The following is a 25,065-nucleotide window of genomic DNA, read 5'->3' on the forward strand; positions in this document are numbered from 1 at the left end:
GGGGAGACTTTTCCAGTGGTTGAAGTGAGGAAGTTTCTTCTCATATCAAACCTAAACCTCCCATGGTGCAACCTGAGGCCATTTTCTCTCATCCTAATTTGTTTACCCAACCTTAGTCTTTCTTCCCTATCTTTCCTTGCTTCCAACTTTCCAATCTTCCAACTGTCCTGATTCCTCCCTGTTTATTTCCAGTGCTCTCTAACACAGTATGAGAAAAAAACCCAAAGGCAAAGATCACAACTCTGTTACTGGTTCAGACCAAATCAAAAAGGAAGGGCAGGTGGCATGAAACAGAATCACATTTTGCAAGGTTAAAGACTTCACTAAATCATGACCCTGAGATTTCAGACTGCAGATCCACACAGGAAACCCAAATGCCTAACCCAGCACACAGGCTGGTTAAGAACTCATGACTGTGTTCAGCCACTTAGGCTGACCATTTAAGAATCACAGAACCCTCTTGGGTTGGAAAAGACCTTGAAGATGATAACCCAACCATTCCCTAGCTCTACCAAGGCTGGTGCTGAACAGTGTCTTTGAAACACCTCTGGGATGGGGACTTAACCACCTCCCTGGGCAGCCTCTTCCAGTGTTTGAGAACCCTTTCAGGGAAGAAGTTTCTTCCAGTAGCCAACCTAAACCTCCCCTGGTGCAACTTGAGGCCACTTCTCTTGTTCATCACTTGTTACTAGAAAGAAGAGACCAAATCCCACCTCACCACAACCTTGTTCCAGGGAATTGTAGACAAGCAGAATGTCTGCCCTCAGCCTCCTTTTCTCCAAATCAAACCACCCCAGTTCCCTTAGCTGCTCCTCACAGACCTGTTCCCCAGATGTTTCACAAGCTTCACTGCCCTTCTTTGGTCCCTCTTTAGCACCATAGTGTCTGTCTTGTAGTGAGGATCCCAAACCTGACCCTGGTACTCAAGGTGTGCCCTCACTAGTGCTGTGTCCAGGGGGATGATCACTTCCCTGTCCCTGCTCGGCACACTACTTATAATGCAGACCAGGATGCTGGTAGCCTTCTTCTCCACCTGGACTCACTGCTGGCCCATGTTCAGCCAGCTGTTTATCAATATCCCCAGGTATTTCTCTGCTGGGCAGCTTTCCAGCCACTCTGCTCCAAGCCTGCAGCCTTACATGGGGCTAGTTGCAACCCAAGTGCAGGCCCCAGCACTTGGTCTTCTTGAATCTCATCAGGGTTGTCCATGCCTATGTCCATCACTATTTCAGCAATTGTAGCTCAAGTGAAAAAACCCTGGTTTATGCAACCAGACCTCTCTTCTGCTTGCTCAGCTTTTCCCCACTCTACAGAGTACTGCTGGCAGAGTGCAATGGGAAAAGGCACACAGCATGGTAAGGAGGCATTTACTTAAGGCATAAACTACAGCTATTTTCCAAACCTATTTGTTGCAAACTATTTCAGAAGCAGATGAAGCATCAATCAGTTCACAAATTTCTTTCTTATCTCTAAAGGAAAAACTTCACTCCTCCATCTCCTGCCTTGCATTTACAACCACCTCTGGGCTCATGTGGTGTGAAACACCTAAACTGATCCTGAGCTGCCTGCAGGTTCATCATGTGTTCAGTAACACTGGGACTCTGCAGATGCTTGAGGTGCTAAACTAGTCCAAGCTTCAGCTCAAGAGGAAAAGGAACCAACTGGTATGGCTACACTGTTAGCTTGTCCAGGAATCCAGCCCTGATGTGCAGCTGAGTAATGCCACAAGCCTGGCATTACTGGTGTGCCCAATGACTACAATAACCCCACCTCTTCCTCTGGTCACATCAGGGAAAGGCAAATCTTACCATTGTGTAGGAGTCTCAGCATCAGAGAAGTTTTCCACATCTGTCTTTGTCTCTAGGCTTCAATGGGATCTGCATCAACATGTCCACACCCCTCCATTCTGCTCAATTCTCCTAACTTTAGAGTGTCTTTTCCACTCTACCTTCAAGACAAGTAACTGTCCTGCTCTGAATGTTTGGTGTCTGAAATGTACAGCCAAGCTCCTGCAGTCTAAGCCCAGAAGGTGTCAGGGGCTGTGTTTCCTACAGGAATAACACACTTGCAAAGCACATCCTCCAGTTTCCAACTTGACTTTGTAAGTGAACATGCTTTTAACAATGCACTTAAGATACTGTCCAGATTACAAAGAACAGAAAATCACTCTATTTACAAGTGGATGTGAAAACCTATTACTTCCTCCAGTACCACCTCTTCCATCAGAATGTAAGACAAGCTTTCAACTGAAAGAGTGGCAGGACTGAAACCAACAGCTCTGCAGATCCACTGAAGATACATTGTCTTGATCAACTCCTCTACATTGTACAACATTTTACTCAATCTAGACCCTTCACACAAGAGTAGATAACAAACAGGGCACAGAATGCATCAGCTCTTGCATTTTGCTCCAGAAGGCCTTTTCTAGGCCAAGTGAGGGCTTCAACAAGGGCAAATGAAACAAAACTCACTTGTATCCTCCACAAGAAACCAGTAGCAAAACATGTGGGCAGGCACTCTGAAGATGAAAAGTGGAAAAGTAAGAGGGAAGATTGTTCCTCTCTCTCCAAGAGACACAACTGTTTGGTAAAAGAAAAATCTCACTTCTTCCCCTCCAAACAAAGAAGATAAATTACTAATCACAATTAAGCTGGTCCAGGTTACTTAAAAGGACTTTTCCACCTGCAACCTTTCAGCAGGTTTCCCTCCTTCCTTTTCACAATGCCAGTGATTTACACAGCTTTGAATGAACACTTTGTATGAAATGAATTTCCTCTGGGGCATTTCAGCAATTCCCTTAATTTTTCTCATGCTTCTGCTACATATTCCTCAGCACTGCTTTTCCAGCATGCACACTTTATCTTTTAGCTTTTCTTCATGTAAGGGATGCAACATTAGGAGATGTGAAATGGAAGGCAGCAGAAAAGGCCCACAATTCATGCTTGCTGTATTGAATTCCTCATAAGCAGGCAAAGCACAGGAAAAAAAGAAAGCATCACAGTATCACAGAATCGCTAAGGGTGGAAGAGAACTCAAAGATCATCAAGTCCAACCTATCACCACAGACCTCATGACTAGACCATGGCACCAAGTGCCACATCCAATCCCCTCTTGAACACCTCCAGGGATGGTGACTCCACCACCTCCCTGGGCAGCACATTCCAATGGTGAATGACTCTCTCTGGGAAGAAGAACTTTCTCCTCACCTCCAGCCTAAACTTCCCCTGGTGCAGCTTGAGACTGTGTCCTCTTGTTCTGGTGCTGGTTGCTAGAGAGAAGAGACCAACCCCCACCTGGCTACAACCTTCCTTCAAGTAGTTGTAGAGAGCAATGAGGTCTCCCCTGAGCCTACTCTTCTCCAGGCTAAGCAACCCCAGCTCCCTCAGCCTCCTTGTTGCCCTTCTCTGGACACCTTCAAGTGTCTCGATGTCCTTCTTAAACTGAGGGGCCCAGAACTGGACACAGGACTCAAGGTGTGGCCTAACCAATGCAGAGTCCAGGGGCACAATGACTTCCCTGCTCCTGCTGGCCACACTATTCCTGATGCAGGCCAGGCTGCCATTGGCCTTCTTGGCCACCTGGGCACACTGCTGGCTCATGTTGAGCCTACTCTCAACCAGTACCCCCAGGTCCCTTACTTCCTGGCAGCTCTCAGCCACTCTGACCCCAGCCTGTAGCTCTGCATGGGGTTGTTGTGGCCAAAGTGCAGCACCTGGCACTTGGACTGGTTGAATGCCATCCTGTTGGACTTTGCCCATCTGTCCAGTCCACCACCAAAAACTAAACCCAAGACTGCAATCCTGAGGGACTAGTTACACATCTTAGAAGCTGCAGCTGCAGCCCAGCGTGGCTGCCTCCACAGAACACTGTCCAAAGGACACCACACTTGCAGCAACAAGGTGCTCAGGCTTTCTGAAGAGAAGTTGCCTTGATTTGAAGGCATCCACCAGAATTTCAGGTCTTGGATAAAAATCAGAGACACTTCAGACTTAGAAATCAGTTACCAAACATTCAGTAATCCAGGAATTACAACAATCTTTGTTTTCCATCCATTTGTTTTAAGCTTGATTGAGAGTTACAGAGGAACCTGCCAGGGCTAGATTGCTGGATCAACACCAACTCTACAGACTCAACAAAACCAAGGGTCAGATCCTACACTTTGCTTACAACCAACTCCAGGCTTGGGGCAGAGTGGCTGGAAAGCTGCCCAGCAAAGAAAGAAGACCTGTGAGTCCTCACTGACAGCTGGCTGAATACAACTCAGCACATGCTCAGGGGGACAAGGAAGCCACCAGCATCTTAACCAACATCCTTCCCTGTGTCAGGAACAGCATGTCCAGCAGGACAAGGGAAGTGATCATCCTGCTGGACTCAGCATGGCCAAGAACACACCTTGAGTACCAGGGTCAGGTTTGGGATCCTCACTACAAGACAGACACTATGGTGCTAAAGAGGGACCAAAGAAGGGCAGTGAAGCTTGTGAAACATCTGGGGAACAGGTCTGTGAGGAGCAGCTCAGGGAACTGGGCTTGTTTGATTTGGAGAAAAGGAGGCTGAGGGCAGACATTCTGCTTGTCTACAATTCCCTGGAACAAGGTTGTGGTGAGGTGGGATTTGGTCTCTTCTTTCTAGTAACAAGTGATGAACAAGAGAAGTGGCCTCAAGTTGCACCAGGGGAGGTTTAGGTTGGCTGCTGGAAGAAACTTCTTCCCTGAAAGGGTTCTCAAACACTGGAAGAGGCTGCCCAGGGAGGTGGTTAAGTCCCCATCCCAGAGGTGTTTCAAAGACACTGTTCAGCACCAGCCTTGGTAGAGCTAGGGAATGGTTGGGTTATCATCTTCAAGGTCTTTTCCAACCCAAGAGGGTTCTGTGATTCTTAAATGGTCAGCCTAAGTGGCTGAACACAGTCATGAGTTCTTAACCAGCCTGTGTGCTGGGTTAGGCATTTGGGTTTCCTGTGTGGATCTGCAGTCTGAAATATCAGGGTCATGATTTAGTGAAGTCTTTAACCTTGCAAAATGTGATTCTGTTTCATGCCACCTGCCCTTCCTTTTTGATTTGGTCTGAACCAGTAACAGAGTTGTGATCTTTGCCTTTGGGTTTTTTTCTCATACTGTGTTAGAGAGCACTGGAAATAAACAGGGAGGAATCAGGACAGTTGGAAGATTGGAAAGTTGGAAGCAAGGAAAGATAGGGAAGAAAGACTAAGGTTGGGTAAACAAATTAAGATGAGAGAAAATGGCCTCAGGTTGCACCATGGGAGGTTTAGGTTTGATATGAGAAGAAACTTCCTCACTTCAAAGTCTCCCCAGGGAGGTGGTTGAATGCTCTTTTCAAAGAGGCAGAGATGTGTTTGTGAGTTTCATGGTTTAGCATCAGAAGAGTTAGACAATGGTTGGACTCAATGATCTTAAAGTTCTTTTCAAACCAAAATGATTCTGTGGTTCTGTGACTCTATTCTATGATTCATGGTGCATCAAGTTACAAGTTCTGAGTTGTAAGATTTCCCTCCTCTGCAGATTCCCCAGTAGGGAACAAGGTATGTGATGATAATCAGCCTTTCTTCCCACAGAGAACTAGTCCCAAACCATCTTCAGAGATTTTTGTCCTCTCCTGGATCTCCAGTGATTTACTTTTTTTCTGACTGATATATGGGGAAAAGAAATGGAAGAGGTAAAGGTCCAAAACAACATGGCAGCCACTTTGTTCCTTTATGAAACCCAAAGTAAAAGTTGAAAACAATGCTATAATAGCAGGTGTCACACAGCTTGACACTTGTGGTATTGTCTCCCATAAGTTCACTGTCTACAGAATCCTTTGACTTAGCATTTCCAACATATTTTCATGTCTTGCATTTCCCTTTTTGATCACCACAGGAAAAAAAAAATAAGAAAGCAGGAATCTTACAATCTAGTTTACACCAGTCTAAGTGGTAGTAATAGGCCAAGCTGTTCTGCTGCATGAACTCTGCTCTTCAGCTCCATCCTTTTGCAGCAGTATGTGTCACCACACATTTGCACAGCAGCATGCTTCAACTATGGCACATTACTACCTGTAGCTTGAAGACAATTTGTGCTGTCCATTGAAAACTCCTTTTAGCAAACACATTTGAATGAAACTATCTTGAAGTCAGAACAGAAACAGAAGGGAATAAATAAAAAGAAAGCCCCCCCAAAGCTCTACAATGTGCCCCATGAACTTCAAGAACCTATGCTACAGTGGAACAATTTGTACTGTCCATTGAAAACTCCTTTTAGCAAACTCATTTGAATGAAACTATCTTGAAGTCAGAACAGAAACAGAAGGGGGGGAAAAAATATGAAAGCCCCCCCCCAAGCTCTACAATGTGCCCCATGAACTTCAAGAACCTATGCTACAGTGGAACAATTTGTACTGTCCATTGAAAACTCCTTTTAGCAAACTCATTTGAAAGAAACTATCTTGAAGTCAGAACAGAAACAGAAGGGGGAAAAAAAGTATAAAAGCCCCCCCAAAGCTCTACAATGTGCCCCATGAACTTCAAGAACCTATGCTACAGTGGAACTCAGCAGTTTCTTCTTCATTCAGAGATCCTCTAGTCCTGGAATCAAAAAACTAAAGCAATCCTCCTCTCCATTCCAGAGAGGAGAGGCAAAAACCCTTCTAATGCAAATCAGCAAAGTTAACAATCACATTTGGCTCTCACAAGAACTGCCAGGTCTCATGGCACCACACAGATCAGCATGATTCAGATGTCACACATGAGATTCATTACTAAGGAGTACAGATGCTCCTTTTTATAACCTTTATCCAAGCCACCCCTCCAGCACATTGGCAGCCACAGCTCATCCTCACCAAGGTTTCCATCCTCGATGGTCAGCACCACTTCGTCCATCAGCAGGGCCCGGAAATCCAGCTCCTCCTCGCAGCACTTGGCCTTCAGCGCCCTCAGGATCTCCTGCTGAGGGTAATCCTCTCTGATGCGACGGTCTGTTAAGAACCACAGCCGGGGAGCAACTGAACTGCACATCTTCAAGGCTTCCTTTCAATGGAGTGTCTAGATGCTGGAGGAGATGAGACTCTGTTAGAGTACACAGGCTCCCATCCCCATGTTCCCCATGCCCCCTCTGCAAAAGTCAGTCTTTTCCAATGGAGTGCAACTTTCAGCCACCAAGTGGTCAAATGTGGCCTAATTACAGTCTCACAGTATAACTAAGGTTGGAAGAGACCCCAAGGATCATCAAGTCCAACCTGTCACCACAGACCTCACAACTAGACCATGGCACCAAGTGCCACGTCCAATCTCCCCTTGAACACCTCCAGGGACGGTGACTCCACCACCTCCCTGGGCAGCACATCCCAATGACGAACGACTCGCTCGGTGAAGAACTTTCTCCTCACCTCGAGTCTAAACCTCCCCTGGCACAGCTTGAGACTGTGTCCCCTTGTTCTGGTGCTGGTTGCTAAAGAGAAGAGACCAACCCCTCCCTGTCTACAACCACCTTTCAGGTAGTTGTAGAGGGCAATGAGGTCACCCCTGATCCTTCTCTTCTCCAGGCTAAGCAACCCCAGCTCCCTCAGCCTCTCCTCACAGGGCTGTGCTCAAGGCCTCTCCCCAGCCTTGTTGTCCTTCTCTGGACACATTCAAGTGTCTCAATGTCCTTCTTAATTGGCACAGCAAGTAATGGCAGAAACAAATCAATTCACATAAAACAAGAGGCAAAGGCTGAAAAGCAGATCTTGGTCCTCTGCCTACTTTCATCCATAAGATGTACACACCTGACATAACTTCTTGTACTGGTAGCAGCATGTCCCTTTCCTAACAGTACCAAGAGAGGCATGGCAAGGAATAAAGATATTCTAAATGGCCATGCCTGAAGGCCAGAATTTCAACATCACAATTGGGCTAATTCCTTACAATTTCACAGTATCACCAAGGCTGGAAGACACCTCAAAGATCATCAAGTCCAACCTGTCAACCAACACCTCATGACTAGACCATGGCACCGACTGCCACATCCAATCCCCTCTTGAACACCTCCAAGGATGGTGACTCCACCACCTCCCTGGGCAGCACATCCCAATGGCTAACAACTCTCTCTGTGAAGAACTTTCTCCTCACCTCCAGCCTAAACTTCCCCTGGCACAGCTTGAGATTGTGTCCTCTTGTTCTGGTGCTGGGTGCCTGGGAGAAGAGACCAACCTCTGCCTGGCTACAACCTCCCTTCAGGTAGTTGTAGAGAGCAATAAGGTCTCCCCTGAGCCTCCTCTTCTCCAGGCTAAGCAACCCCAGCTCCCTCAGCCTCTCCTTACAGGGCTGTGCTCCAGACCCCTCCCCAGCCTCGTTGCCCGTCTCCAGACACACTCAAGAGTTTCAATGTCCTTCTTAAACTGACTCAGCATCTCTCCTAGGTACTGCTAAGGGGAGACTTGATGTATCCCTTTCCACCATATATGGAAAATGAGAGTGCTAATTTCTTTATGTTTAAAAAGCAGTCCAGAAGAAAGGAAGAAATAAATTAAAATGGCACTTTTCACACAAGTATTTCCAGACTGCTTTGCTCTTACAAGTACCTCACATCTACTGGGTAGTGCATTTAGAATTCTCCAGAACACACTAAAACAATGGAACAGAATGTTAATATCAAACATTAAGACATGCAAGAGGAAGCAAAATCAGTCTGAACCTCAGTACTGGCCCTTTCTTCTCTCAGTGCTGATGTATTTCTTTTGAAACAACCACTTTCATCCATAAACAGCACCCATGAACTCTGCACAAAACCTGACAAAACAGTCCAAATTAAGAATTCAGATGGTGTTGGAAATCCCCATAGCAAGCTACAAGGCAGGAGGTTCCACAGTCTCAACAGGAGACACTTCCTTATGGTGAGGGTGATAGAGCGTAGCAACAGGCTGCCCAGAGAGGTTGTGGAGTCTCCTTCTTTGAAGGCTTTCAAAACCTGCCTGGATGCATTCCTGTGCGGCCTGCCCTGGGTGATCCTGCTTTGGCAGGGATAGAATAGAATAGAATAGACCAGACCAGGTTGGAAGAGACCTTCAAGATCGTGTCCAACCTATCATCCAACACCACCTAATCAACTAACCCATGGCACCAAGCACCCTATCAAGTCTCCTCCTGAACACCTCCAGTGATGGTGACTCCACCACCTCCCTGGGCAGCACATTCCAATGGGCAATCACTCCCTCTGTATAGAACTTCTTCCTAACCTCCAGCCTAAACCTCCCCTGGCACAGCTTGAGACTGTGTCTTCTTGTTCTGGTGCTGCTTGCTAGAGAGAAGAGACAAACCCCCAGCTGGCTACAACCTCCCTTCAGGGAGTTGTAGAGAGCAATAAGGTCACCCCTGAGCCTCCTCTTCTCCAGGCTAAGCAACCCCAGCTCCCTCAGCCTCTCCTCACAGGGCTGTGTTCCAAGCCCCTCACCAACTCTGTTGCCCTTCTCTGGACACCTTCCAGCAGGTCAACCTCCTTCCTAAACTGAGGGGCCCAGAACTGGACACAGGATTCGAGGTGCAGCCTAACCAGTGCAGTGTACAGGGGCAGAATGACCTCCCTGCTCCTGCTGGCCACACTGTTCCTGATGCAGGCCAGGATGGTGTTTGACTCCATGATCTCCAGAGGTGCCTTCCAGCCCCTAATAGTCTGTGATAAGGTGAAGGCACTGCTGCTTTTGCTTTGAATGCAGATGTGGGAGTCCTAGCAGACAGCAGGACGACCATGAGCCAACAATGTGCTGTCACTGCCAAGATGGCCAATGGCATCATGGAGTGCAGTCACAAAAGTGTGGCCAGCAGGTTGACTGAGGATCTCCTACTGTACTCCACTCTGGTGAGGCTTCATCTGCAATACTGAGTCCAATTTTGGCCTCCTCAGTTCAAGAAGGACAAGGAACTAGTGGAGAGAGTCCATCAATGAGGTACTAAAATGCTGAGGGGACTGCAGCATGTCCCTTAGAAGGAAAGACTCAGAGGCCTGGGGAAGTGCAGATGAAGTGCAATATCTAAAGAGTGCAATATCTAAAGAGTGACTGTCAGGAGGACAGAGCCAGACTCTTCTCAGGGGAACTCTAGTGACAGGACAAGGGACAATGGACACAAACTAGAATACATGAGGTTCTACCTAAACAGAAGGAAAAAATTCATCCCTTTGATGGTCACAGACCACTGGACCAGGCTGCCCAGGATGGTTGTGGAGTCTCTGCCTCTGGGGGCATTCCAAACCTGTCTGGATGTGCTCCTGCATGATTGACTCTAGGTAATGATGCTCTAGCAAGGGGAAGTTGGAGTAGATGATCTTCAGAGGTCCCCTCCAACCACTACCATTCTGTGTGATTCTGTGGCATTTTGACTATGTACTGAAATACTTCAGATGCTGCAGAAGAATTAGAGGACTAATCCTTTAGCCTCCAAAGAAAATCAAGCAGCAGCATGGTGCAGGGAAAAAGCATTCTGGAGGAAAGCAAGAGCTCCTTTCTGTGACACATTTTACATTTGCCTATTAACATAAAGAGATAGAAGAACTCAGTACTTTCACCACTACAGCTTACAGGAGATCCAGACAAAATGAAGCTGAGAGAGAGTTTTGCCTGGTGGTCCTAATGACAGCTGTCAGCAGAAAACAGAGGTGTTAAAAACCCACAGGTATACAACTCCTTCCATTTACTAGTACAAAGCATTTTAGTTTCTGCAGCAGGCCCTGGGACAAAAGGACTCCTTTGCTGCAACAGTAAGAACAAGCTGATTTTTTAAACTATAGTGATTAATTAAAGCCAGGGTTTTTCCTGCTAGTGCAGCTTTCTCTTAACAAGAAGGTAATTTTTTTAAAGGGCCATCTTGGTTCCTGGCACAGAGAACAGTAAGGACAATAAGCAAAGGCTGCAAGGTTGTCCCCACTGCTTTGGTAAATGAGCAGTAATAAAGCCAAGGACTGGAGTTCATCAGAGAGAGAGGGAGGGAGGGAGAGGGAGAAAGGAAGGGAGGGAGGGAGGGAGGGAGGAAGAGAGGGAAAGGGAGGGAGGGAGGGAGGGAGGGAGAGGGGGAAAGGGAGGGAGGGAGGGAGGGGGAAAGGGAGGGAGGGAGGGAGGGGGAAAGGGAGGGAGGGAGGGAGGGGGGAAGGGAGGGAGGGAGGGGGGAAGGGAGGGAGGGAGGGAGGGGGGAAAGGGAGGGAGGGAGGGAGGGGGGAAAGGGAGGGAGGGAGGGAGGGGGGAAGGGAGGGAGGGAGGGAGGGGGGAAGAGGAGGGAGGGAGGGAGGGAGGGGGGAAGAGGAGGGAGGGAGGGGGGAAGAGGAGGGAGGGAGGGGAGAAAAGGGAGGGAGGAAGGGAGGGGGGAAGGGAGGGAGGGAGGGAGGGAGAGGGGGGACGGGAGGGAGGGAGGGGGGAAGGGAGGGAGGGAGGGGGGGAGGGAGGGAGGGAGGGGGGAAGGGAGGGAGGGAGGGAGGGGGGAAGGGAGGGAGGGAGGGAGGGAGGGGGAAGGGAGGGAGGGAGGGAGGGGGGAAGGGAGGGAGGGAGAGGGGGAAAGGGAGGAAGGGAGGGAGGGGGGAAGGGAGGGAGGGAGGGGGGAAGGGAGGGAGGGAGGGAGAGGGGGAAAGGGAGGGAGGGGAGGGAGAGGGGGAAAGGGAGGGAGGGAGGGAGGGAGAGGGGGAGAGGGAGGGAGGGAGGGAGAGGGGGAGAGGGAGGGAGGGAGGGAGAGGGGGAGAGGGAGGGAGGAGAGGGGGAAAGGGAGAGAAGGGAGGGAGAGGGGGAAAGGGAGGGAGGGAGGGAGGGAGGGAGGGAGAGGGGGAAAGGGAGGGAGGGAGAGGGGGAAAGGGAGGGAGGGAGAGGGGGAAAGGGAGGGAGGGAGAGGGGGAAAGGGAGGGAGGGAGAGGGGGAAAGGGAGGGAGGGAGAGGGGGAAAGGGAGGGAGGGAGAGGGGGAAAGGGAGGGAGGGAGAGGGGGAAAGGGAGGGAGGGAGAGGGGGAAAGGGAGGGAGGGAGAGGGGGAAAGGGAGGGAGGGAGAGGGGGAAAGGGAGGGAGGGAGGGAGAGGGGGAAAGGGAGGGAGGGAGGGAGGGAGAGGGGGAAAGGGAGGGAGGGAGGGAGGGAGAGGGGGAAAGGGAGGGAGGGAGGGAGGGAGAGGGGGAAAGGGAGGGGGGGAAGGAGGGGGGAGAGGGAGTGGGAGGGGGAAAGGGAGGGGGAGGGGGAGGGAGGGAGGGAGGAGGGAAAGAGGGAGGGAGGGAGGGAGAGAGGGGGAAAGAGGGAGGGAGGGAGGGAGGGAGGGGGAAAGAGGGGGAGGGAAAGAGGGGGAGGGAAAGAGGGGGAGGGAAAGAGGGGGAGGGAAAGAGGGGGAGGGCAGCGGGCGAGGGAAAGAGGGGGCGGGAAAGAGGGGGGCGGGAAAGAGGGGGGAGGGAGAAGGGGGGAGAGAGGGGGAGGGAGAGGGGGGAGGGAAAGAGGGGGGAGGGAAAGAGGGGGAGGGAAAGAGGGGGGGGGAACGGGGGGGGGGGAAGGAGGGGGGAGGGAAAGAGGGGGAGGGAGAGGGGGGAGGGAAAGAGGGGGGAGGGAAAGAGGGGGGAGGGAAAGAGGGGGGAGGGAGAGGGGGGAGGGAAAGAGGGGGGAGGGAGAGAAGGGGAGAGAAAGAGGGGGAGGGGAAAGGGGGAGGGAAAGAGGGGGAGGGAAAGAGGGGAGGGAAAGAGGGGGAGGGAAAGAGGGGGAGGGAAAGAGGGGGAGGGAGGGGGGGAGGGAAAGAGGGGGAGGGAAAGAGGGGGGAGGGAAAGAGGGGGAGGGAAAGAGGGGGGAGGGAAAGAGGGGGAGGGAAAGAGGGGGGAGGGAAAGAGGGGGAGGGAAAGAGGGGGAGGGAGAGGGGGGGAAGGGAGGGGGGGGGGAGAGGGGGAGGGAAAGAGGGGGAGGGAAGAGAGGGGGAGGGAAAGAGGGGGAGGGAAAGAGGGGGAGGGAAGAGGGGGAGGGAAAGAGGGGGAGGGAAGAGGGGGAGGGGGAGGAGGAGGGGGAGGGGGAGGGAAGAGGGGGAGGGGGAGGGAAGAGGGGAGGGGGAGGGAAAGAGGGGAGGGGGAGGGAAAGAGGGGGGAGGGAAAGAGGGGGAGGGAAGGAGGGGGAGGGAAAGAGGGGAGGGAAAGAGGGGGGGGGGAGGGGGGGGGGGGGGAGGGGGGGGGGGGGGAGGGAAAGAGGGGGAGGGGGAGGGAAAGAGGGGGAGGGGGAGGGAAAGAGGGGGAGGGGGAGGGAAAGAGGGGGAGGGGGAGGGAAAGAGGGGGAGGGGGAGGGAAAGAGGGGGAGGGGGAGAGAACTAGACCAGAGCAGGTTGAAATAAGCTAGAGAAAGGCCATGGTAGCATGCAGATCAGCCCTTGACAGCAGTCAAGATGCTCAAGGCAAAGCAGGAAAAGGACTATTTGCTCACTGCAGGAAAATGGGTGTAAGAAAATGTAAAGAACCTTCTGGTATCTCAAAGAACCCCTTTTTTCTTCTTCAAGAAGACAGGGTGGGCAGATGGGCAGAGTCCAAGGGCATGAGACTGAACACACAGAATCATAGAATCATAGAATCACTAAGGTTGGAAGAGACCTCAAAGATCATCGAGTCCAAGCTGTCACCACAGACCTCACGACTAGACCATGGCCCCAAGTGCCACATCCAATCCCCTCTTGAACACCTCCAGGGATGGTGACTCCACCACCTCCCTGGGCAGCACATCCCAATGGCCAACAACTCTCTCTGTGAAGAACTTCCTCCCAACATCCAGCCCAAACTTCCCCCAGTGCAGCTTGAGACTGTGTCCTCTTGTTCTGGTGCTGGTAGCCTGGGAGAAGAGACCAACCCCTTCCTGGCCACAGCCACCCTTCAGGTAGCTGTAGAGACCAATAAGGTCTCCCCTGAGCCTCTTCTACATCTAAGTGCCAGGTTCTACACATTGGCCACAACAACCTCATGCAGTGCTACAGACTGGGATCAGAATGGCTGGAGAGCAGCCAGGAAGAAAGGGACCTGGGGGTACTGGTTGATAGCAGGTTCAACATGAGCCAGCAGTGTGCCCAGCTGGCCAAGAAGGCCAATGGCATCCTGGCCTGTATCAGGAACAGTGTGGCAGGGAGGGAGCAGGGAAGTCATTGTGCCCTGTACTCAGCACTGGTTAGGCCACACCTTGAGTCCTGTGTCCAGTTCTGGGCCCCTCAGTTTAAGAAGGACATTGAGAGACTTGAAGGTGTCCAGAGAAGGACAACAAGGCTGGGGAGAGGCCTTGAGCACAGCCCTGTGAGGAGAGGCTGAGGGAGCTGGGGTTGCTTAGCCTGAAGGAGGCTCAGAGGAGACTTTATTGCTCTCTACAACTCCCTGAAGGGAGGTTGTAGCCATCTAGGGGTTGGTCTTTTCTCCCAGGCACCCAGCATCAGAACAAGGGGACACAGTGTCAGGCTGCACCAGGGGAGGTTCAGGCTGGATGTTAGGAAGAAGTTCTTCCCAGCAAGAGAGATTGGCCATTGGAATGTGCTGCCCAGGGAGGTGGTGGAGTCACCATTCCTGGAGGTGTTTAGGAAGAGCCTGGATGAGGCACTTGGTGCCATGGTTTAGTTGATTAGATGGTGCTGGGTGATAGGTTGGACTCGATGATCTCAAAGGTCTTTTCCAACCTGGTTGAGTCTATTCCATTCTATCATGAAGAGCCATCCAGATATGTCAATTAACACATTAAACCAGCAAGCACACAAAAATGCCTTGAGTGTAAGAAGTCATCTCCCTCCCAATACTGTGTCTCCTTTCTTCCAGAGGATCTCAGTTTTATAAGTAGATATAAAGGCTCACATCTCATCCTGAGGCAGGCAGGCAACAACCTCAAGTCTGGAGGTAAAGATTATGAAACTAGTAATCCTAACCAGTGGTTCCTTGACCTCCAACCCAATACCACATTCTTTTTCCATGTGGATCAACATCTCTTTCACACTAACATTCTGCTTCTAAAATGAGAATCTACTTAACAGTTCCAGCCTCTCCTTCTAACCTCTATTTTGATTGTGTAAGAAGTCTTAGGGACACAAACCCTGCAATTTACCCTATTAGCCCAAACCCCTTACAATCCCTCTCACATTCTCAAGAAAATGCTAGGCAGGAGGAAAACTTGCCTTGCAGTCAGAGGCACAAGAGCATGGCTAAGATACCACAGAATCAGAGAATGACAAGTGTTGGAAGGGACCTCCAGAGATCATCTGCTCCAACTCCCCCACCAGAGGAGGGTCATCTAGAGCAGACTGGATAGGATGGCATCCAGGCAGCCTTTGAATGCCCCTTGAGACCCTACCATCTCTCTGGGCAAGCCTGTTCCAGTGCTGCACTACTCTCAACATAAAGAAGTTTCTCCTCACATGTAGATGGAACTCCCTATGTTCTAGACTGCTCCCGTTACGTCTTGTCACGTCGCTGGGCACCACTGAAAACAGACTGTCCCCACCCTCCTGACACCCACCCTTTAAGTACTGATAAGCACTGGTAAAATCCCCTCTCAAGCTTCTCTAGGCTAAAAAGACCCAAGTCCCTTCGCCTTTCTTGATAGAAATCACAGTATCACCAAGGCTGGAAGAGACCTCAAAGATCATCAAGTCCAACCTGTCACCACAGACCTCATGACTAGACCATGGCACCAAGTGCCACATCCAATCCCCTCTTGAACACCTCCAGGGATGGGGACTCCACCACCTCCCTGGGCAGCACATCCCAATGATGAATGACTCTCTCTGGAAAGAACTTTCTCCTCACCTCCAGCCTAAACCTCCCCTGGCACAGCTTGAGACTGTGTCCTCTTGTTCTGGTGCTGGTTGCTAAAGAGAAGAGACCAACCCCTTCCTGGCTACAATCACCTTTCAGGTAGTTGTAGAGAGCAATGAGGTCTCCCCTGAGCCTCCTCTTCTCCAGGCTAAACAATCCCAGCTCCCTCAGCCTCTCCTCATAGGGCTTGTGCTCAAGGCCTCTCACCAGCCTTGTTGCCCTTCTCTGGATGCTCCAGTCCCCTAAATCATCCTGGTAGCCCTTTGCTGTACCCTCTCAAGCCGCTCCCTATCCTCGAACTGGGGAGGGAAGAACTGGACACAGTACTTCAGGTGAGGCCTCACCAGGGCAAAGCAGATTAAAAAACCTCCCTCAACCTGCTGGCCTCACTTTATTCTTAATGCATCCCAGGACACCATTGGCCTGCTTGGCCACAAGGGCACATTGCATGGTCATCCTGCTGTCCACCAGGACTCAGAGGTCTTTTTCCAGAGGGCTGCCTTCCAGCAGGTCAGCCCCAACTTGTATGGATACATGGGGTCAGTCCTGCCTAGGTGCAGAAGCCTACACTTGCCCTTTTAGACCTTCGTAAGGTTACTCTCTGTCCAACTCTCCAGGCTGCCCAGGTCACACTGGATGGCAGTACAGCCTTCTGGTGTGGCAGCCACCCCTCCCAGTTTTGACTCATCAGCAAAGCTGCTGAGAGTACACTGTCCCTCCACTCAGGCTGTTCAATATACTGACCAGGACTGAACCCAGACCGGACCCTTGGGAGACACCACTTGTTACAGACTCCCAACTAGACTCTGTGCCAGTTTTCAATCCACCCCACTCTCCATCTAACCCACACTCCCTAAGCTTGCCCTTGAGAATGCCATGGGAGGCAGGGTTGAAAGCCTCAGCCAAGTGCATTGCTCTCATTCTCATCTACCCATCTAGTCATGCCCTCATAGGAGGCCTCCAGACTAGTCAGGCATGACCTCTTGGTGAATCCATTTTGAACGACTTCTGATAACCTTTTTTCCCTCCACATGCTTGGAGATGACACCCAGAACAAGCTGTTCCATCCTCTTTCCAGAGATGGAGGTGATTTCCAGAATTATTCCCTGAAAACCAACTCAACTGTGATGTAAAACATCACAGCCTCAGCCACTGCTGGGTGTGCAGGGAATACTTCCCAATCCAGGAGACTACCTATTGCAAAGTTTAGTGTATATAATGGAAAGAGCAGATGTTTAAATGTCTTCAAGGCAACCAGTTAGAACACTGGTTTCACTGCTGTGGTCAATGTCACAGCATCCTTTAAATAACTATTTAATAGATTTATGAAATGAAAGGAAAAACAACATAAAACAGACTGGGAGAGGTAAAACCAATGGCTTCAAAGTGATAAAAATCTAACTGTGCCTCATGCCAGACAAGCAGACACTGCTTCATCTGCTTCAGAAAGACAATGCATGGAACGGATTCTTAGCAATGGTGCTCTGAGCAACCTGATCTAGTTGAAGATGTCCCTGCTCACTGCATAGGTGTTGGACAAGATGACTTCTAGAAGTCCCTTCCAACCCAAACAATTCTGTGATTCTACAAATGCTCACCTCAACATTGAGCTGTGGCAGCCCTGCACTGCTTCAGTTAGGCTGTATTCTGGTATTCACACAGCATTCCTCCCCTCCCCATCACAAGCAATCAAATTCCCTACTGGATTCCTTGAATTTAGAATACACCTTTAGCTTTAGGTTCAACAAGGCAAAGTGCAAGGTCTTGCACCTGGATAGGAAAATCCTCAATATCAACACAGAGGCTGGGGGATGGTGAGATCAAGAGCAGCCCTGCGGCCCTGGGGAAAAGGGTGGATGAGAAGCTGGATGTGAGCCAGCAATGCATACTTGCAGCCACCATGGCAAACCATATCCTGGGCTGCGTCACAAGAAGTGTGGCCAGCAGGTCAGGAGAAGTGATTCTGCCCCCCTGCTCTGCTCTGATGAGAGCCCATCTAGAGTACTGTGTCCAGCTCTGGAGTCCTCAACACAGGAAGGACATGTACCTGCTGGAGCAGGCAGAGAGAAGGGCCACAAAGATGATCAGAGGGCTAGAGCTCCTCTCCTATGAAGACAGGCTGAGAGAGTTGGGGTTGTTCAGCCTGAAGAAGAGAACACTCTGGAAAGACCTTATATAGTAGCCTTTCAGTGCCAGAAGAGTGCCTACAGGAAAGCTGGAGAGAGACTTTCTATAAGGGCATATGGTGATAGGGCAAGGGGCAAAGGTTTTAAACTAGAGCAGAGTAGACTTAGACTGGACATTAGGAAGGAGTTCTTTACTGTAAGGGTGGTGAGACACTGGAATGGGTTGCCCAGGGAAATTGTGGATGCCTCATCATTGGAAGAGTTTAAGACAAGGCTGGATGAGGCTCTGAGCAACCTCATCTAGTGGAAGGTGTCCTGCACATGGCAGGTGGGTTCGAACTAGATGATCTTTAGGGTCCCTTACAACTCAAGCTATGCTATGATTGTAACAAAAGCCTTCACTGTGCTACTTTCCTGCTTTCCAACATGCATGACCCTCTATTACTGGTGTAACAGGGAATTTGGCCAATTTGATCACCTGCATGGAGAGATCTGAAAATCTTCTCTGAGGACCACCCAGAGAAGTGGTCTTCCTTCCCTTAAAGGAAGGGAATGGGAGATTCATCTCCGTTTACTTCTTGTCCTGTCTTCCACCCCCAAAAAGCAAGAGAAAAATGGACTTAGCCTCTTTTTCTTTTACATCATGATGCATATTCCCCTGTGCTGAAACAAGAAATCCATTATTAGGAGATGCTAATTCCTTAATGTATTATTGATAAATGTGTAACAGAAAAGACACACAGCATGCAGAAAGATCCTCCTGCATCCTTTCTGTTCAGAAAGCAACTCCTCAATGCCTTCGTCAGTCAGAAAGGTTAGGTTGTTTCATCCCTATGGGATGAGTGGAATCCCAGCTGTTTTGCAGCATTAGGAATCAGTGTTGATCTAGCCATTTCAACTGCTCAGCTTGTGATCCTGTGATCACACTGACCAAAGTGTGATCTGGGAAAAAAATTATTGGAACAATTATTAGCGTCACCCCCTCCCAGAACTCTCCTGGCTCAGTCTCTTGGCCACCGTTACAGCACTTCCTCAGCTAACCCAGTTCCAAGGATTTCAGTTGTTAATTGACAGGTAAAACCTAATCCTAGTTTTAGCACACCTCTAGGCATGTTTAATACCTAGAGCTCAGATAATGGTTATGAAAATCTCAGGGAAGCAAGAAGGAAAGAGCAAAGAGGCCGACAGCCATGCCTGCCATGGGAAATGGAGAAGGAGTGAAAAGCAGCTTCCAGCACTCACCTCACTACAAACAACACTGCACCTCTGCATTTATCATTAATGCAGACCCCTTCACACTTCTTTCCAGAACAGTGTTATCCAAGCTGGAAAAGGTCTTTTGCTTTCCTTTTTATCACAAATCAGGTAAGGGCTGGAACAGAGCATGCACTTCCCACAAAGCAGTTGTCTCTACCACTACAGCAGCTTCCAGAATGCTATTGAGGAGGCCACACCTCAAGACTCTGAAAACCTAGGAACAGTTGGCAGATTCCCTTAAGTTTTCTCTTTTAGGATACCTCAAGGCAGATCTGAACTCTGAAATCAATTCTCACTGGCACACTGGCTAAACAGCCAACCGAGGGTCCTTTGACACATGACCCACTATATGAGGCATCACACACCACCATGGAAGTCTCAGTCACCATTTAATGAGAGCAGCCCTTGAAACATTCCAGAAACACAACTTTCTATCACAGGGAGGACTGGGTTGGAAACAGTTCTCCTCTGTTTTGGGTACAAAGCACAGCTCATTATTTTTTTCCATGCAAAGACACCACCACAATGATGACCATCTAAAGAAAGCATGGTGAGAACACAGATGCATGGCGAGTATGGCCCAGAGGGGTACATACAGAGGTAAAAAACCAGCATCTTGAACCACTTGTTAAAATGGCTTTACCACCACCCCACCCCCCCCAAAAAAAAAAATCCAAGCTCAATCAAGTCATTCCTGACACTGCTGCTTCATGGTCATGCTTAAGGACAACCTCAAGAATATTTCCTCTCTTACCTACCAGAGCTCAGCTTTCCTAAGGCTCTCATGCCAGAGAATCTTTGGAAAGAACACTTCTTCTTTTTTTAATTGAAGAGTGTGCATTTTATATAACATCATGCAAAGCTGCAGCACAATCTGCCCAATGCTGATGCATTATTATCTGCCCTCCACACACACACTGTAGAATTGAAGTCACTGCAATCAGCCGAACCCCAAGCACACCTTCTTGCAAAGTGTATCACGGCATTAACCACTTTCCCCCTGTGAGATTTGTAGGCTGCAACAGTCAAAGGATACAGGAATATATTAATCGTTCCCATTCCTTCCTAGTACCACCCCAGCCCTGACTGGGCAGCTGCACTACCTGCGATAGCTTTCATCTGCTTGTCCCCACCTTTACAGGAAACAATGTTAAAGATGCTAGCAGCAGTACTTCCAGGCACAACTGCCTCTAAAGGCAGATATCCACACCCTGGTCTCTCCTCCTCTACGCACAGGCTTTCAAGTAGGTGACAACATTCCTCATTCACACACCCTAGTTCTTGATCTCCAGTGAATTAATCCAGTCTTTCCCGTCTCTAAAACACTAGCCCCATACGGATCAGCATCAGCTACCCTTCGACTTGGGTCTTCGGCATTTTTTTCCCCCAACAGGCTCTAATCTTTTTCATCCTCCTTCACTTTGTGTGCACGTACGCCCGTGCAAATAAAGCATGCATTTCCTCCCACATCAGCCGTTTTTCCGATGAGAGAGGTTCCTCCACCTCTGCCCAAGTTCCCCAGCAATGTGGCACAACAATCCCCACCCACCCTCCTCCCTGACCCCTATGTACAGAGCCAGCTTTTCCCTCCTCCCTTCCCCCACCCCATGGCTCTGTCTCTGTGCATGGCCTCTCCCAGCGCCAGCGGTGGGGGAAGGGACGATGAATGAATGGGCTGAAGAGACTTACCAGAAATTTGGGTGAGGAAGGAGGGAGTGGGAGACGAAAAAAAAATCACCAAAGATGGGGCTTCCTTCAGCGTGCCAAGTGCTGCTTCAGTTCTGGCTGCCTGAATGAGCTGACGTGTCTTGGTAGGTACCCCTTTTTTCTGGGTTCTCTTATTAACCAGAAAAAAAAGGTGGCAATGAATTCTTCTGGATTGCCTCCTTACACTGCACTCCAAGGGATGGAAGGGTACTACCGGAGGGTGAGGATGATGATGATGATGATGATGTTATCCTGGTCCTACAACGGGTAATGTCTAGCAGATGCCACAGGGACTGTGGGGGGAAAGGGGGAGTAGACAACTGTTAAAAAAATTCCCAAAGTGTCAATTGTCCTCCCTTACTGAGGCGGAGTAGGGATGGGAGAAGGAGGAAAGAGTACTGGTGAAGAACTGTCGTTTGCTGGGAAAACAGACTCAATCCTCGTGTCTCTGTGTCCTCAAAGATAAACCCTTAAATGACTCTGAAGTCAGCAACACCTAGGGAAGGAAGAAAAAAAACAAACAACAAAACCAAAAATAAATATCCCTCTTAGACATTAAAAACCCCACATGAAGATACCTAACAGAGAGGAACTGAACCCCAACAGGAGGAGAGGTACCATGTAAGAATGAGCAATGCCAAAAGATGGTATGCACACAATTAGGGGAAATGGGCAACTCTGAATGATTTACAGAAATCTATTCCTGCACAAACCCAGAGGGGAAAAAAAGAACCCAGAAGGTTAAGCAGACTGTTCCTTTCCTGAACAAGGAAAGATAATTCTGTGTCTACACGTGAACGTATAAAGGAAGTTTCAAAAGCCAGGAAAACTGTTCCTATTTATTTGTGTCTTTAAACCCCTCTCCCAGGATAACATCTAGCATTCGAAATTACAAGACTGGGGGGGGGGGGGCGGGAAAAAGAGTATGTTTCAGGTCAGAAACATCGATTGCTACACACTGCCACAGAAAATAAACAGACATTTATAAACGGTGCCCAAAAAAACCCCACCAAAACAAAAAACCTAGAAAAAATACTACAGTTACATGTTTAGAGAATGCTTCCTTAAATTAGGCGAGTTAATGAAAAGATGAACAGTCGCACACTCGGGAAACGAAGCCCCCCGTTAGCTCCTAGGCAGCTAAGTCGCACATGTGAAATTTAGCTCTTTAAACATCAGAAAACAAAAGAGGGGAGGAAACCCAGTTGTAGAGATGTTCTGGCTCAAACCGCAGGCACACACAACATGTGAAAAACTGCCCCTAAAGAAGCGCAGATTTCCACATTCAGGCGCCCGGGAGCTGTTTATCAGCCCGCTCCAGCAGCTGCTCGGACACAGGACGGCGACGTGCAAGCCCTGCTGTGTATGTGTGCAAGGCGGGAAGCAACCCCCCACCACCAACACGCAGCACCGCACGGCTGGGCGAGGCGGGAGCGCAGCCACCAGCCAGCCAGCCGCCCGCCCGCCAGAGGCTGGCGCGGAGGCCCCTCCACCGCCACCACCACTTTCCCCGACCCTACCGCGCACGACGAGCGGCCGCAGCTGCCACCCACCTGGGCGTCTCGGTTGCCTGGCCCCTGCGGGCGCGGCGGCAAAGCGCCGGCAGCTCGGAGCGCTGTGGCCCCGCTCCTCGCTCCAGGGATGCACAACCACCATGGGCACAGCGGGGCGGAACGGTTGAGGGGACGGTCTCAACACCCACACCCCGACACGCACACACACCACACACCCCTCGGGCACGGCGAACCCCACCCCTGGGCTCGCAGCCGCTCAGCCCAACATCTCACCAGCCCCGGGCACCGCCAAGCCCAAGCCTGAGGGGACCCGCGAGGGTGGGCGCCGCCGCGGCGCGCTGCCCCTCTCCGCCCCTTCCCCGCTCCGGCACCGGGCCTGTGGAAGGGAAGCCGCCAGGCGAAGCAGGCTCCAGGGAGACTCGCCCCTTCCTCCCCGCCAGCGGCGGTAGCTCGGCGGCGCAGTCCTACAGGGGAGCGAGCAACACCACCCGACGCTCAGCTCGGCTCGCCCCCCCAGCCCCCCTCTCCCGTTCCTCGGCGTCCCTCCTCCCGCGGCTGGAGCTAGGAAAGCGGCTGTTCCCTGCACCGAGACCCCCGCCCCCTGTGGCCCAAGCTCCAGCCACAGCTCTGCCGTCTCCTCCCGCGCTCGCTCCCGCCGCCTGACTGAAACGGCGACGGCGCGAACGGCCGAGCGGGGCTGGCACCGGCTGGGGGAGGGGGGGGCGAGGCGGGGCGCCCGGCTGCAGGGGGAGAGGGGAGGTCGGGCCGAGCCGAACGGCTGCCGGGGGGCCTCAGCGGGCCCTCGGCGTTACGACGCTGGGTATCAGCAACCACGCGTAGGCCGAGGCAGCCCCTAACGGCCGGGACCTCCTGCCTGCCCCTGCCCCTGCCCCCGCCACGAATTTGGCCAAGCTGCCCTCCCCCGCCATGACAGACCTCGGCCCGGGGCTCAGGCGAGAGAGGCTTACACCGGAGTCGTGGGGCTCTGCCGCCTGGCTGCCCCCCACCGCAATGTCGAGCTTTGCAGGCGCCTGCCCCCCCACCGGCTGCCCCTGGCTGCCTGCTCACGGGGAGCAGGCACCATCCCACTGCCACCCATCAGCTGCTACGGCACAGCTAGCCAGAGGCCTGTCCCTCGTGGGCTACGGCAACTGCCACTGCTGCTGTTGGTATGTGGCACACCACGCCAGAAACCGGCCTTCGTGTGACAGATGAAGGTGTGACATGTCCCACACACCACCTGCCACACACCATTGCATGTCTGACATGCCCAGTGCGTGGCCGGGCCTGCATCGCTCCTCACTGACATCGTTTCCCCACAATATTAACTCTTGGCAACCAACAAATATGACACATCCCCTGGATTCACCAACACCGCTCGCTTATCGGCTTCTGTGGCACACCTACGCCGCTTCCTCTGTCCCACACCCCTTTTATTTACTGCACTGCGTTAGCTGTATGCTTCATGCTGTCCTGTGTGTCTCCTCTAACCTTCATAACTTCTAGATACGGCACGCACAGCTTGGGCCCCAGCTGAACAACACATCTGTTCCTCAACAGACTGTGTTACACTCCCTGCTTTGCAAATAGAATAGAATGGAATTAACCAGGTTGGAAGAGACCTTTGAGATCGAGTCCAACCTATCACCCAACACCATCTGATCAACTAAACCATGGCACCAAGCGCCCCATCAGTCTCTTCCTAAACACCTCCAGTGATGGTGACTCCACCACCTCTCCTGGGCAGCACATTCCAATATTTGGTCATGCTTTGTATGGCTGAACACCCACACTGGTGTAAATCAGAGAATCTCAGAACAGTTTGGGTCGGAAGGAACCTTAAAGGGATCTAGTTCCTACCCCTCTACTATGGGCAGGGACACCCTCCACCAAACCAGGTTGGCTCAAAGCCCTATCCAGTCTGGCCTTGCACACTTTCTTCTGCCTCTTGAGCACATGGCAGTTCTGTCCCAACCCTCTCAACTCTCCCACCTGAACAACACACAATTTACATATCCCTTGCCTCTCCTGCATAGTTCATCTATGTATGACACATCCAGAACGACTTCAGACAGGCTCAGAAACTTGTGGCTGCGGGATAAATACATGCCATCCAAACATTTCCCTCAATTTCTCAGGCTCTCAGGTAGTGATAGGACTAGGGGGAATGGAATGAAGCTGGAGGTGGGGAGATTCAGGATGGAGGTGAGGAGGAAGTTCTTCCCCATGAGAGTGGTGAAGCCCTGGAATGGGTTGTCCAGGGAGGTGCTTGAGGCCCCATCCCTGGAGGTGTTTAAGGCCAGGCTGGACGAGGCTCTGGCCAGCCTGATCTAGTGTGGGGTGTCCCTGCCCATGGCAGGGAGGTTGGAACTAGATGACCCTTGTGGTCCCTTCCAACCCTGACTGATACTATGATACTGTGAATATTTAACTGATGTGATGGGACTGATGTCCACAGTAGTAAGTTAGATAGTAGAAGGCAGAATCCCCTAAAATCTGCTGCAATGTTTATTCCTTCATGCTGCAGAATGATGTGCAATAGTATTGTATGCTCCAGCTCCACGGAATTACAGCTGATAGCAAACATATATAATGCAAACATCACAAGGCAAACGGCATCCTGACCTGTGTGAGGAAGAGTGTGGCCAGCAGGACCAGGGAAGTCATTGTCCCTCTGGACTCCAGCACTGATGAGGCCACACCCTGAGTACTGGGTTCAGTTTTGGG

At 50.9% G+C, this 25,065-nt stretch overlaps 1 protein-coding gene across 1 annotated transcript in view; it reads right to left on the minus strand.

Moving 5' to 3' along the window:
* Window positions 1–22,940, minus strand: part of RIMKLB (ribosomal modification protein rimK like family member B) — a 78,044-nt gene extending 55,104 nt beyond the window's left edge. Inside the window, exons 1-3 of the mRNA XM_054163794.1 lie at window positions 22,378–22,940; window positions 20,807–21,320; window positions 6,835–7,043 (exon numbers count right to left, since the gene is read on the minus strand). Of these exons, the coding sequence (XP_054019769.1) occupies window positions 6,835–7,009 (175 nt within the window). The 5' untranslated portion in view covers window positions 7,010–7,043; window positions 20,807–21,320; window positions 22,378–22,940. The remainder of the gene's footprint in view (window positions 1–6,834; window positions 7,044–20,806; window positions 21,321–22,377) is intronic.
* Window positions 22,941–25,065: the final 2,125 nt, after the last annotated feature.

Source organism: Dryobates pubescens, chromosome 8, assembly GCF_014839835.1.
Source record: "Dryobates pubescens isolate bDryPub1 chromosome 8, bDryPub1.pri, whole genome shotgun sequence".
Lineage (NCBI taxonomy): Eukaryota > Metazoa > Chordata > Aves > Piciformes > Picidae > Dryobates > Dryobates pubescens.